Raw genomic sequence first — 15,431 nt, 5'->3', positions numbered from 1 at the left:
AGCGGCGCATAAATATACAAGATCGATTAGGGATCTTCCTAAATCTTAATAAGATCAACAAGATCGATTAGGGATCTCCCCAATCTTAATAAGATCAAAAAGATCGATTAGGGATCTCCTCGTGCCCCTTACTAAATCCCCCCTTGGTATATGATAGAGTGAAGAGAAAAATCATTTACGGATATGGTACTCAATCTATGGAACGAAAGGACGATGCAAGAATAGATACTATGAATCAACTTGGTGTGAATAAGAAGAAGAAAACCGATCGGTGTGTTGTCGATAAGAAGAAAAATGTTGATGATGATCCCCAATTAGTTCAACAAAAGAACGCGACGCATCGAGAGAAAAATCAAACTGCTTTGATTGAGAACAAGAAGATTAGCGACTATGAATCCAAATTTGAAGCTTCGATGAAGAGGTTACACAAGGCATACAAGCGTGAGGAAGAGGCCAAACAGAAAAGACGTATTAAAGTCATCGATTTTCAAAAACCAGAAACACAAGGGTCCAAGGGTAAAACAAAACGAAAGCCAAGTTTGACTGTTTGAGGCAAAGGTTCATGGCCATGCCGACTCGCAAAAGCAAAAAGAAGTTTCCATCATATGAATTGCTGAGTTCATGTAATTAGAAGGGTATTATTTTGAAATACTTCGTGATTATTGTACAATGCTTGATGATGTAACGAAGTATTAATCTTTGAATGCACTACAATGTATTAAACTAGTCATCTTGTATTAAGATCTTTGGAGTATAGTTTGGATAAATTTTTGTGTTAATTGTATTCCCAACTATAGACTGTTAAACACATAAACTAGTTAATTTGCTTTCTTCCAACTTGCTTAATTTGCACTGAAGGTCGTAGTTTCTATCTTTGATTTATCTAATAAACATAACTCGATTAAACATCTGTAGTCCCAAAATTCACTGATTTGGGCAATTCTCTACTCAGGCACATAATATTTTCCTAGATCTTAACTTATGAAATGACAATATTCCAATCCAGACAGTAAACAAGAGGGTGCTCTAATAATGAACTAGTTTAATCAGTTTCTTCAAACAAGTCAGATGTGAGCATATATGCAGCAGGACTTCAAAACAGAACAAATGCATTGCCGAATCTGTAGAACTTGCACAAAGCATCTGAAGTTTGTAAAGGGTAAAGTTCAGCCGAGGAAACTCAAGAAATAAACAATGAAAGCACTAATATGCAGTGTAAGTTATGCATCAGGTAGATGCAGCAAAAAAGGTACTAGAATACAATGCAGAAGTCATTTTGGCTTATTTAAGTAATAAGATTTTGGATTGCATAAAGCAATTCCTGTTCATGTTCAGAATGTCAAGGCAAATGCAGGGAAAACAAGTCATCTATGCATACAGAGGATCAAACAGATTGCAAGGGTTCATCTATGCTTGTTAGAATTTGTTTGTACCGCAAAAATTAAACTCTGTAACTTATAATTTTAAAAGTTAAATAGTGTGTCAACTCTACTCCTACAACTATACAGTTAAAAATGTGTTGGTTGGTTGTGTTCATGTCTCTAGAGCAACTGATGTAAATGATCAAACATGAACTCAGCGTTGTCTTAATCATATAGTGAAAGGATGTGAACTTCTACAGTAGGTGATTCGGAATGCTTTTTGATGAAAACTATCCCATCAGATGCAAGTAGCTTGCATGTATAACAATTTTGAAAGTATTATAGACATGGAATACAGATACCCATTGCACGGAAATCAGCACTTTTGAAAGGGATCTTCAGAAATTAAAGTAGGATTTAGAAAGTCCTTCGATAATCAGAAGAAAACTCCAAAATTGCAAACAATACTTCTAGTAATTTATTTAATTGAATTAAGACTACAAACTTGACCTGAGGCATGTCTCAATTGATAGTTCTTAAAATTTCTCTTGTTTTGTATCAGATGCATCTAGTTCTGCATACATGTCCGAAATTGCTTTGGAAAAGTATTCCTTTGCTTGAGGCCTCTTGATCTAGGAGGAGCAAAATGAAAACAGTCAAAACTCAAAACTTTGGTTTTTTGCTAAAGAATATAGAACCTTGTTGTAATTGGTTCTGAAAAAGAATTCTTGAGATTTATATATATGTCATAATGTACAAAAAGAGATAGCACGTCACCTTAAATGTTGGAGTGAGAAGACCGTTTTCCAAAGTAAATGGTTCCAGTACCAATGTTACAGCCTTCGCATATTCGAACTTTCTCAACTGTAGCAAAATAGAATGAGAGTCGAACTTCATGATGGGTTCAAGGCAATTTGATAAATATCAAGATGCAATTCTTCGGAAACAATACCTGAGCTTCCTGTGCAACAGCATCCATGTCAGCTAAAACTGCAGCCCTTGCTCTTGGGTCCTTGCATAATTGTCCCAGATCCTCGCACTGAATATATTCATTGTGCAATGATCTTAAAATCAGTTCACATGGAAAGACAAATATTTTATAAGAGAACATTTTACAGTACAGTCGACCTCCACTATCCTCTATGATTGATTGAATCATAATTTCCATGAAGATATAATGTTTGGTATGTAAGGAAGGACACAATGACCAAATGGACAACTAGAAACAATAGACATATTATAATCAGGGGCATTTCAGGAAATGAGAAGAGACACGGCTCAGGAGGAAGCTGTATCAATAAGCAGAATATACATGTATACTGAATAAGTTATTAAACTGAATTTCTCTACTACAGAATCAAAGAAAGAAATATAGTTGAAAGTGTGAACTCCTAGACACATTTTGGCCCAATATCTCAGGTCCTTGTAAATGGACAATGACACCGAGGAGCGACATTCAACTGAGAACAAATAGGTTACCATGATGCCTGTGGACATAGCCCAATCCTTTAGCACATCTGGCTCCACTGAAACCACGGCTACTAAATTGGAGTTCAGGCTGTCACCTAGAAAGCACTATAAAAGTTAGCTAGAAGAAATATATCAATTAATATAAGCAAGTTGTTTTTTCGTTTTGTGTCTTACCATATATAAAACATTGAGCAACAAATTTGCACTTGGCATAAACATTCTCAATTTTTTCTGGTGCTATATATTCACCCTGCGCCAACTTGAATATGTTCTTTTTCCTGTCAAATGTCAACATAATTATGTTACTCTGACCTCAGTGGCAGTATATTTTATCCAATCAATACATGATGTTGACAATTGTACAGGGAGTTCTCAAGCAGATCAAAAGAACTGTAGAAAATAGTGGGCTTGCCTGTCAATAATCTTAAGCCGGCCTCCAGGTAACCACAATCCAATATCTCCAGTATGCAGCCAACCGTCATCATCAAATACTTCCCTCCTGTAAATTAAAGGAATGAGGTCTCACAAAATTTATATCAAAGATGATATTAGTTATCTAAGTTTACTTTCAAGGAGCTACTCACGTTTGCACTTCATCTTTAAAGTAACCCTGAAAAATGTTGGGACCTCTGACACAGATTTCTCCTCGCGGATAAGGCTGGTCCTCGGATGTGTAATTCATTTCGGGGACATCCACGAGCTTTACTTCTGAAAGACGTTATTATAAAATTTAGTAATAGATAACAGATTTTACAATAATCCAAGCCTGTAATGTAAAATTACAGTAGTAGTTCATATGCTACCCCGTGCAATTAATGAGATGGCGGAGAAAATGTAAAGAGAGATAAATTTTTATTATTTAAAATTGAGAGATAAAATTCGATAAATTGCTCGAGATACGTGATATTACTCCTTTCTAAGCCAGTTGGTGGGTACATGTATTTTTAATGTGTTCAATTTCCAAAATATTTATTTACTCAAGTTTCTCCAAATATAACAAAGGAAAAATGTACATGCATGGTGCACCGTATGTCTCAGTCATATATAGCATACCACATGCAGGACTAGGAGAACCAACATGGCCAGATAAGTTATCTCCTTCTTCCGAAGTGCTAATGGCGCAAGAGGTCTCAGTCATGCCATAGCCTTCAATAACTGGACAGCCAAAACATCTGTTACAAAGGATTTGCCATTTGACGGCAAGAACATTGGTCAGTATGACTGAGCAAAATGAAAAACACAAATGCACAGCACATCAACTTACATCCTTAAAAAATCCATGACATCGGGTGACAAAGGTGAAGCGCCGGAACACATGAAACGAACTCGCCCCCCAATTTTAGCCTTAATTTTATTAAATACTAGTCTGTCCCACAAAGCTGATGGCCTTCGCCCTGGAATTATTGTGTGATAAAATTAATAACGAAAGAGAAAAAAAGAGTCAAAAAACATAAATGAACACTATATTCTATTTATCATAGCTTCCTATCCAATATTAGGTGCATCATGTGATTTCTGATCACTTCATTAGGCAGTCTGAATATTTATTAACAAGGATTTTTTGTAGGTTAGCAAGTACCCAAGTCCAGATTAGCAGTTAACTTCTCACTTTCTTAGAATATGATTGATTGTCATTCTCTCTTATCTTTAAATGTAAAGAGTAGAAAATTTTATCTATGATAATTAACACCATACCCAAATACTTACATGCCAGTAAAACATGACTAGCAATAACTAAGATCATCTAGTTCTGGTCACTATGCAAGTACAGAATGTTACTTATCAAGGTTTCACTATTCATCAGATTATTTATTTACTTAAAGTTGGCGTGTATGCATCAATTTAATAATTAAAATTTATAAATTTATAAATTCTCATTTTCTTGACATTTGTCTTCCTTTATTCCCATATGGCTTACCATTATTTATAAAGCTAAAAGCAAACTAATGCAATCATACAGACTTTATCTATTGTTATCGTAAATTGCGGTTGTTACCTACCTACTCTTCTGTGACGAGGTCATAAGTTATAAGCAGCAAAAGATATTTGCATCCATGGGTTTAACTGACTCAGACAAGTTGGATAAATCTAAATCATGAAGCTAGCTGGAATCTGCAACAATAGGTGGGAGACAGAATTGAACGGGATGGCTCACCATAGGGGTTTTCATGACGAACACATGTTCCACTTCCTCACAGACTCTTAAACAAGCTGAATACTTTTTAACACACCAGATGCCTAATCAGTAGTCTGTTTCCACTAGTTTAACTCAAAACTGTCATATTTAAATAGATAATCTATTGGGTGGGGGGGGGGGGGGGGGTTCAGTTGTGCATTTCCTGGATCCAACTCTTTGATAAGATATAAAGAATAAACTAGCTGGAGGCAGGGTACTAGAGATGAATCATTTTTCGAGCTCACACACACACACATATTGGTGACTTTCTGTGGAAGAATCCTTTATTTCTTCGAGGACTAACAAGTTTTCACCCTTAAATCTGCATTGCTATAAGATATCTGGGAGATATTAATGTGGTAGTAGTATTCGGTACAAAGGGATGTTACTGAACTTTACTTCTAGGGAGAACGTGTGGATAGCTCAATAAAATAATTATATAGGTGATGGTTTACCCAACATTTGGATGTGTTTATAAGCCGGCTTTTTATTTGGCATTGTGTGTTTCATCAGGTCGACATCTACTACATTTGATTTCCTTACACGTCTTCTGCAATCCTAATTTAATATGGTGACACTTTAGTGTCGTCACATAAAATTTTATTTTGTTTGATTCCTCGCAAGAATAACAATAAAAAAAAAGTTTTCTGATCAAGGAATCAGTCATACCACTCATTATGGCTTGCTTCTTGGAGTTATAGGCAGCATTAAAAAGTCTCTCCCGCAGAACACCAGAACTGTTTACGGCATTTAAAATCCTGAAACCAAGTTGTAAATGATTAGGGTGATCACATACGTGGGTGTGACATTAAAAATTAAAGCAGAAGTTAGCAATGATTACCCAGAATAAATTCTGTTATAGAGACGAGGGACACTGCAAAATACTGTTGGCCTTAGAGTGGCTAGATCATCCATCAGTTTCAAATTGTCCTGAAGATAGAAGGACAATCCATACTTGAATGTACTAAACAGACTATATTATGATTAAATTCATACTGGAAATAAAAGGTAGCAAGAAATTGGTTTAGTCAAGCAGCAATGGCATGAGAGAAAGGAGAATAAAAAAAAAAGAGGCAACAACAGTGACAAGGATTTCATTAAAATTCGTAAAAGCTCATGTATACGATCTAGGATTTCTCCTAACAACACTTAAAACTTACAATAAAAAAAAAAATCTTTGAAGTAGTTTCAACCCCAATCATTAGTAAACTCAGATCTGATATTTCATCGAGCCACATACCCCTTGGTAGAAACCAACAGCAGCTCCGTAGTACATCGATAGAATCTGGTTGGTTCGTTCATAAATGTGTGCCAGTGGAAGATATGATATATATCTATTACAAAAATGATGATTCATTATTCACACGAAAAAGTAATCTAAAATGCGGACAAGGAAACTTTGTGCAGAGATTGAACAGTAAGGAAGCTTATTAGAAGACTGAGTCTTTGAATACTTACATATCCGAGGTGAAGAACTTAAGTGATCGAGTCATGCCAGCAACACTTGCGACGAAGTTTCCATGTGTCAAAACAACCCCCTATTGTGGAGTGTGAATCAGTGTCAGAAGATTTATTTTATTATTCAATATATATCAGACAGGACACCTAGTCCTTACAGGTAAAGTAAATTAGCTGCAAAAAGGGAACTAAGGAATAATTCTGAAAATACAATAGAATTATATGGAATATGTTCTACCTTTGGTGTTCCAGTAGTTCCGCTTGTGTAACATATAGTTGCGACATCCTCGGGTTTAGGAGGGCAAAATGGTTGAAGATTGCTACGACCCTACAAGAAACCAATTCAGTAAACCAGATTAAAACTTCTTTATATACTAGCAATATGTTTAAATGAATTATATAATAAGTTGTTCTTTCAGGTACATCACTGCTACAACACAGAAATGGTGAAAGTAAAATAACGTAAAATAAGATAGAAAGTATCTAGTTACCATACTTAGCATTCACTGAATCTTGAAAAACACAAAAACTACGAGATACAAGAACAGGTGAGAGAAGTCAGTGACATGAGAATAGCTGCTTCTTTCTGATTTCAAAACAAGATTCGATCCTTAAAGATCAGCTTGTAATAATTTCACACTTTGTACTAAAAAAGGAAGAGACTTCAATGATGGAAACAACAGTTAACCAGTTTTATTATAATTTCCAACAAGTGCTATGCAGAACTCTTTTCACTATGTTTTGTCAACCAGCATCGCTATTAAGTCTAACTACTAAAACAATATGATGAAGCAATTAATATTTTGCCTGACTTTTTACTAAGTCAATAGATTGCACGGGACATAAAAGTAGCAGTTTGATGACATTGAGTATATATTGCCTAGTATGGCTTCTATTAAAATAAACCCTAATCAATTATATACTCTATTTGATAACTAAAAATGAAAGAGACAAAACAACATATAAAAACATATTGACAATCACTTTGGAAAAGATATATTAGATGAATTAGAAGATGAAGATATATTCTATCAAAAAATGTATCCGGAATTCCAAGGCATGAAACTAAACTTAAGGCATACATCTAATATTGATTTATCCTCAAAATATCAGGTGTTATGAGTATTTTTCTACCCATGCTACCGAGCACAGAAAAGAGATGGTGAATTCGATACATACACCCGTTTTTTCTACTTCAGGAATAACTTTCTATAAGAAAAAATCTCTTGTGTTGACTATTAAAAAAGAAAACCGAAGACACTCAAGTTTTCCTCTGTTTATACAATAGATAAGAAAAATGAATAATTCTAGTAAAAACACAGTAGAAGGAAGTAAGAAACCTGACTCAGTAGCTTCGAGTATGATACAACCTTAACACCAACTGCTGATGGTAGCGAGGGGAGGTTTTCATCTATGCCACCCACCACCTGTGATATGAAGCATGGAAGGAAAAATACTTAAAAAAAACAAAATTTAATTTGTTATTTGAATAATTTAGTTAAAAACGTAAACTATATACATACCACTATCACGCGTACTGATGGAATATTGGATAAGAAGCTCAATAACTGCATTATCAAGAAAAAATTTACTTCATTGCTCATACATGTAACATAGTGTCATTGGTCAAATAATAGCATAATCATAAAATTACAAATTTAATAAGTATAACATACAAATTTAAATATGGAAAAGAAGAGAAACTCTTTTTATGTATAAAGTATAGGTTTCATGTAACTCAATGACATGAAATTTGCTCTTAGTTATATTTTCTTGCTAGAGAATTAGATTGGAACGTCTCCAATGTTGTGGAAAAAGTAAACGCACTGTGTTCAATGTCTTTGGCTCACAAAAGACAGCTTGAAGATCAGCATGATTTACAATATACTTCACAGCATCAGGACCTGCAGAGGAGATAAGATACAAGTAAGTTCATTCAACCCATCTGTGCTAGTAAGAATTTTAAGTATGACACATACCCACCAAGAGTATCATATAGTGGGACTGAGATATATGAGTATGCTGAGCAACTGTGATCCACAATGAGCCACTCCGGTCTGTTAATAAAATATAGTCCTACGCAAGCTCCCTGTTCCATAAAAGGTCCAAGATAAGATTTTACTATTTTTAGCCTTATAGTATTATATAATCCATGGGCTATTGGGCTTGTATCTCGGGTCTAATAAATGGAAATTCTAAATATAAAGAAGCAGTAATACAAGGACCCTTATACATCTCTAAGTGTTTAAGTATTAGTTCTCGAAGGAGGAATGATTTGTAGTTGATACAAAATAAATAAATAAATGAGATAATAAAGCTCAAGCACTCACTTTTGGTAATCCATATTCGCAAAGACCTGAACCTATTGCTGCACGAGCAGCGTCTGCTTCTCCATACGTCATCCATTTGTACCTTTTAAATTTCAAAATGCAATATGAGAACATTTACTTATCATCTGGAATGTCTTTGGGCTTGGTAAATTATAGAAATTTCAATATCTGTAAAGTTGAAAGTCATTCTAAAATTAAGGGCACCACTACACAAAGTAAGCAATAGGAGCTCTTTATGTGTCATTTTCCATCTCAACAGACTACGATATAAATAGAAACATGTATCTTTTATACTAACTGATTAGAACTTGGAGCCTCTTTCCACCTCTAAAGAACAAAGAAACCTTGTTAGACTTCACCTACACTCCAATAGGTGTCTTATACTACATGGTGCCAAAACTATTTTTTCTTCGTACTGTATTTTGTTTAAACTCAGACTCAAAATAATCTTGATAATGTTTTCTAATTTCCTATATGTAGTTTTGTTGGGCAAGTTCAGTCTAGAATAGGGAAAACATTGGAAAATAAAGCATTCCAGAACAGAGATTAAGCAATAATAAAACCAGTCTTCATGTTGATATATTATAATTTAATGCCTCAATGTTCACCGGATGGTGGATCTTTTAATTGATAATAAAAATATAGGAACAATTAAAAATGTGCATAAATTGTCAAGATATATATATATATATATAGTTCCAATATACCACTTCAAGAAAACAAAATGGCTAAGTAACTAAGTACTTACTCCCCAACAGTTCCATCTACTCGAATGCGTGTACCCAGGTACTTGTAATCTCTAAATGTTTCAACTGCATGCCTGAACATAAATAACATCAAACATTAGGTCTGTGTACTTCCAATATAAAAACCTATGAAGTTTAAAGAATAAATAAATTAACGTAATTCTTACACAAAGACATCATGCAATGTACCAATTTCAGGATGCTCGGGGAATCTGGTAAGAAGTTTCAGCGGGGAGCGTGCAGATCTGCCATGAAGTAAAACTATTAGCCTTTTCACAGAACCTGTAGCAGAACATATCATAAATATCTATATGCAGATTATCAGTAACATGTGGCGCCAACCTGTAAACATTCCACTTTCCAGTCTGTAATTTTTCTGGAAGAACTACACTGTACCCTTGACCTGCAATCCATCATGAATGTAGGGATCATTCCAACAAACAATGGTCACCAATAAACCGCAATGACTATTACTAAGTTATAAAATTGGTATAGGCTTCTTGATTAAGCCCCCTGCCGAAATTTATGAAACTAGTCACTCATCCGGTCAATAGTCTAGCTTACAATCTTAAATTATACAGTGAAATAGCATTTTCTGTTTTGACAAATATAATTCTCACAACTCGGGACACAATGAATCTTAAATTATACAGTGAAATAGCATCACCCTGTTTTGACAAACATAATTCTCAAAACTCGGGACACTAAAACTTCTGAATTCGTGATCATATTACACGCCGCAATTTGATCATATATAGATCCAATACAGCAATCAATTTATACGAATTCTGACAGTTTGATCTTCCTAAACCCTCGAACAGGGCAAGTGACCCATTATCAATTCATCAAGACCATTCTAAAAATGCCTCTTACTACAGCTTCCTAAATAAATAAATCGAAACTCACCATTATCATCATAGTAACTACTAAATCACCTTAAACAAAAAAAAATGCAACTTTCTAATTCAGTGGTGCAACTGTCCTCTGTGCTTAGTAGGCTAATCATCCAACACTATAACATATCAAATTATTTTCAACCCCCAATTCCTAATAAAAACAAATATAAAAAATATTTCAAGCCCGAGACATCCAAAAAACACCAATACTTCTTTTTAACAATTATTTTTAACTAACTGTTTCGAAATTCTGGTTCCGCCAACATATACGTCATTTACCTTGAACAAAGAGACCAGAAGTCTGGTTCGGTTGAACAACAGAATCCTGATCCACCTCTGCAACCGGAGCAACATGTTTCTGGATCAAACTGAGACGTCTTTCAGCTGTGGAACCCATATTTTAAATCTTTTCAAGAAAGCTTCCAACAGTAGCTAATGATCTTTGTTATAAAACTAACTGTACGCGCATGTGTGTGTATAAAAGGAAAGAAAGAAGGGATAAAAGTGAAAGAAGCAATGGGAAGATAGATATGAAGCGATCAAGATAAAGGGATAGGCACGCCAATCTAGGTGGAGTTGTCGTAGTTTTCATGTAATGAATGAAATGCCTTTGTTTTGTAATAACATGATTTAGATCGTTGTAATAAAATGTGCTTTTTGGTTAACTAATTTATCGTTTCTTTCCCGCCTATTTAAATAAATATATACTACCTTTTTCTATTATTAGTTTCTAAGTTTCTTTTCGACTTTTGACAAATAAGTTAAAATATTTTAATGATGTAAATTTAAATTTTATGTTTTAAATAATAAATTTTAGTTCATTGAAAGAACTAATAAAATATAATAATTTCTATTACATGATAAATTTATTTAAATATTTTTTGTTAACAGGTCCAATCATTTTATTATATGTCAATTTGTTTGTTACCAATACCCAGAGCTAAATCAATTTATGAGTAATAAAATGATTACTATGAAGATAAAATCACACGAGCACCCGGTTGGAAAACGTGCACGTCAGTGACGACAAGTTGTTGGAATTTGATTAGATAAGTTAGGTTGATGCTGAATGCTGCTACAGATTCAGTTCCACAGTGAACAATTTTTTGACCTGTTTCTTTAATTTTTTCGTGTAACAATCCTTAATTTGTATTTTTGTATTGCCTATTCAGCTGCGCAATCAAGCAATCAAATGTTACATCAGCTATCGAAACATCTTAAATCAGCTATTGAAACACCAAGCAATCAAATGTTACATCAGCTATCGAAACATCTTAAATCAGCTATCGAAACACCGCACGAGCTCTCGAGCATCTCCAACCATGTGAAGACCTCTTTTACACAGTGTTGTAAAAAGCGGGAATCGGACTTAATCGGTGAAGTTACGGAACAAAGATTAATCGGGGATTAATTGAATTGATCGGAGATTAATCGGATTGATCGATGATTAATCGGAGATTTAATCAGTTCGGCGAGCTATGGAACAGGGATTAATCGGTGATTAATCGTGATTAATCACCGACTTTAGAACAGAGCTTTTACATCGTTTTGTGTATTCAGAAATAATTTTAAAATATAATACATAAATTTTGAGGGGTCATGAGGTCAGAAATAATTTAAAAATATATAGGCCAACATTCCAGAGAGGGACTCTTTATATGGAGTTACACAGTGCGCCACTATAAATCATCAATTTTATTATAAATTCTGTTATAGAATACATATAAAACGTGATTCTAATATAGAATACTATAAAATAAATCTATTTTAAGTAATTTAACACTTAAAATTTGATTAAAAAGTATATTTTCAAAACTGATTCTACAACAGAATAATTCTGAATGATTATTATTCTGTTATAAGATCATGTTGAGAAATTGCATAATTTTAGATGAACTTTGGAAAAAAAAATTGTACAACTTCGTTTACGGTTTAATAATCAAAATTTGCAATTATATTTCATAAAAAATATAATAGAATATATATTATATATATTTATAATGGTGTGCTACGTAACTCCATATAAGAGGGTATGCTATGGAGTGCTACCCAAAATATATATATTGTTACCTCTCAAACAATTAAACTTAACAGCTATTTTTAAGGGAGTGGTGGGACAGGATTACAAACTGAAAGCTAATACAAACTTTAGGACACGAACTGTCACGTTTCAAAGTGTGGGTACTCATTTGCTAATGACCCAAAGCCAGGGGTACAAAGTGCAATAATCTCTAAAGGAAATTCTGATACACACAATCAGTTGTGTAAATTCTGCATTGTGTATTTCAGTAATCTACACTAGAAAGAAATTTCACAGGCAAGTGTTACAAGCCAACTGATACTTAGATGCACAGGAAGGAACAAAAGATTCTTATCATCTGAAAGACTGAAACAAATACACAACAAGCATGCACAAATGTAGCCAGATCAATCTTTCCAGGAAACGGGATGTATTTATCATCCGAGAAAAGCAACTCGGTCTTTCTGTACTGCCTGTGACAGGTTGACATCAAAAAGCTCACACCGAATCGGCATCTCCATTTCATAAAAAGGATTTTTTAGAACGAAATCTGTGTACTGTTTATAGATATGCTTTAACAGACTCTCCATGTTTTGTGTTCCAGGTTCCGCAACTACAAAAAACTTTGTCCCTGCATAGGGCGAGGAGAAAATTATAATCTTACATGACACCAAAATTTGGAATTTATAATTTTTTCTTGCTAGATATTCTGGAACAGTCCGAGCACAAAAGTTCACCCAATACAATTGAATAAAGACATCGGAGACTGTAAAAAACAGAAAACATTGGAGAGAAGGTTTCACACAAGCAAGCTTTATCATAACGGCGTCAGCTGCCATACCAAGTAAACCACCAAACTTATGCAAAACAGCTAGATAACTGAGAACTTCATGCCAGTAAGGGACTAAAGTATCATAATTTATAAGCAAAAGGTACTAATTTCACAGATTGTCGAACTTTAATTAACAAGTATTAAGATTGTTGGATTTGCATAAGTAACTGTTTTAAACGGAAGGAATAATTGTTACATACTGTCTAACCTTTGCTTAGAGATTCCCCACTTGATTCAAATATTCAGAAACTTTTATTGTAGTTGCTTTGTACAGAGATAGCCAGATAGGAATTTCATTTACAGACGGAAACTGAAGAGTGCGTCAATGTGGCTATGCTAGCAGATAAAGGTTGAATAGATGATGATGAGCATTATTTCAGTATTTCGTACATTTTGGACTTAAAACATTTCTAATACTGAACTCTGAAGTCCAAAATAGTGCATGATGTGCTCTTGGACAGCACAAATACGGGTTCGGGCTAACTCAGGACCAGTATTTGTTCATTGAGCCGTAGTCCTAACTCCAAACTGATTCTGGCAGTAACAAAGCTGGTATGTACTTCGGGGTGGGGGTCAGGGATGGAGGGAGAGCAGTTTTAACTAATTACCTGTCTAGCTTTACTTAGGCCTTAAAGTATTGGAACAAGCTTTCTGTAAATAGAGGGGATGCTGGCTACTCGTAACCAAATACAAGTCAATGCACAAGAACTGCACCAGGCGAGAACAACTTTTATGACTTAACAAGTGCGTGCTCTCTACTAGTGTTCGGATAATGCAGTAAATTTATAGATCAAAATGGGGCATGTAATATATTGCCTACATGGCTACATGTAGAAATTTGACTGAAACTAATGCAGAATTAGAGGTTTGGATAAGCTACATAGTTTGACACCAGTAACTAATCCAACTAACTTTACCAAGATCATTTTCCTATACAAATAGCTTGCTAGTATAAAATTTGCGAACAGTGGCAGAAATCCAGAGGGAGCCGAAGCTCAAATTTATCATTAACTGACAAGTCCTAAATGCAAGAGACTATATAGCTTTTAGAATAGAGGGCATAGAATCCAGATCGCATTGTCACCACGAACTAACTTCAAAAGATATGGCAAGATAAACAACATTAAAACAAATTTCGAAACAAAAGATTTACCAGTAAGAGACTGAAAGCAATGAAGCTCAAAAGTATCCGCCTCAAGAAGCTCAATCCCTAAACACCCCGCAACAGGTGATAACTGCTGAGAAATCGCATGCATCGAATGCCACAAACTAGCTATTCTCAAACTATCATTTGTATCCATCCTTCCAGCAGAGCCATAATCCTAAAACCAGTTATTCCCCATCACAAAAAAAAAAAAAAACATTCTCAACAAACCCGAAAAAACCCAAAACATCATAACCAACACATTCAATTCATAAAAAACTTCACAATGTACCTTGTTGTAAATAAGCCCACCAGACTTATTAATAATGTATAGACTGTAAACAGCCGGCATTTTCTCAACAGCTCCGAATCCTAACTCGAAAAACTATACAAGCTTTGAATTAGCCTGAACTAAATCCACACAAGCAACAGAGTCAAAATCAATTGGAAACATAAGAAAACAACAATCTTTACTAATTAATTCATTTCTTGATCTCTTGCATTGATTTCGTAACCCGAAAAACTAACAAGTTTTCGATCAACCTGAACTAAACCCACATAAGCAACAGTCTCAAAATCAATTAAAACACAAAAAGCTACAATTTTTACTAATTAACTCATTTCTGATCTCTTGAACTGATTTCAAGAATCAAGGGCAGTTTTCAATTCATAAAAAGATCAGCAAACAAACATATATAATCAAGAAAGATGTAAACTTTATGTCAATTGTGTAATCAAGAATCTGGGTTTTGTTTGATTCTTGAACTATTGAAGCATAAATTAGGTTTAAATATATGGATTGACGGTGAAGAACAAAGATACATTCAATATTTAATTATATAAATGAAGAATTGAAAATTGGGTAAGAGAGATACAGAACCTGGTGAGGATCACTGAGCTTAAAATGGCGATGCTAAAGACGTACTCTTCTGCTCAGCCGGGTAACATTCAACACAAATGCTGTATAATCGTTTAGAAAAATGGGTCTAAATAACACG

General features: G+C 34.4%; 2 protein-coding genes across 4 annotated transcripts; both read right to left on the bottom strand.

Moving 5' to 3' along the window:
• Nucleotides 1-866: 866 nt before the first annotated feature.
• Nucleotides 867-11,049, bottom strand: LOC108192900 (long chain acyl-CoA synthetase 6, peroxisomal). Of its 2 annotated transcripts, XM_017359431.2 has the most exons (24): nucleotides 10,717-11,020; nucleotides 9,884-9,944; nucleotides 9,709-9,786; nucleotides 9,544-9,615; nucleotides 8,796-8,877; nucleotides 8,449-8,554; nucleotides 8,293-8,369; nucleotides 7,989-8,033; nucleotides 7,806-7,892; nucleotides 6,704-6,793; nucleotides 6,466-6,545; nucleotides 6,248-6,341; nucleotides 5,849-5,937; nucleotides 5,677-5,765; nucleotides 4,096-4,225; nucleotides 3,885-4,003; nucleotides 3,416-3,539; nucleotides 3,244-3,330; nucleotides 3,006-3,109; nucleotides 2,841-2,926; nucleotides 2,314-2,400; nucleotides 2,139-2,225; nucleotides 1,872-1,993; nucleotides 867-1,143 (listed from the first exon to the last, which is right to left on the bottom strand). In XM_017359431.2, the coding sequence occupies exons 1-23, from the start codon at nucleotides 10,832-10,834 to the stop codon at nucleotides 1,898-1,900; spliced, it is 2,088 nt and encodes a 695-aa protein (XP_017214920.1). In that variant the 5' UTR covers nucleotides 10,835-11,020; the 3' UTR covers nucleotides 867-1,143; nucleotides 1,872-1,897. The 2 variants fall into 2 exon arrangements, with proteins under 2 accessions (XP_017214920.1, XP_017214919.1); XM_017359430.2 differs by lacking the exon at nucleotides 867-1,143 and having other exon boundaries at nucleotides 1,727-1,993; nucleotides 10,717-11,049.
• Nucleotides 11,050-12,598: 1,549 nt separating this feature from the next.
• On the bottom strand, nucleotides 12,599-15,431 carry LOC108225277 (uncharacterized). Of its 2 annotated transcripts, none has more exons than XM_017400109.2 (4): nucleotides 15,314-15,431; nucleotides 14,726-14,839; nucleotides 14,443-14,611; nucleotides 12,599-13,088 (listed from the first exon to the last, which is right to left on the bottom strand). In XM_017400109.2, the coding sequence occupies exons 2-4, from the start codon at nucleotides 14,783-14,785 to the stop codon at nucleotides 12,895-12,897; spliced, it is 423 nt and encodes a 140-aa protein (XP_017255598.1). In that variant the 5' UTR covers nucleotides 14,786-14,839; nucleotides 15,314-15,431; the 3' UTR covers nucleotides 12,599-12,894. The 2 variants fall into 2 exon arrangements, with proteins under 2 accessions (XP_017255598.1, XP_017255599.1); XM_017400110.2 differs by having other exon boundaries at nucleotides 14,726-14,844; nucleotides 15,314-15,419.

The sequence above is a fragment of the Daucus carota genome, chromosome 6 (assembly GCF_001625215.2).
Source record: "Daucus carota subsp. sativus chromosome 6, DH1 v3.0, whole genome shotgun sequence".
NCBI lineage: Eukaryota > Viridiplantae > Streptophyta > Magnoliopsida > Apiales > Apiaceae > Daucus > Daucus carota.
The sequence above is the reverse complement of the archived record's forward strand: the minus strand, read 5'-3'. Positions and strand labels throughout refer to the sequence as shown.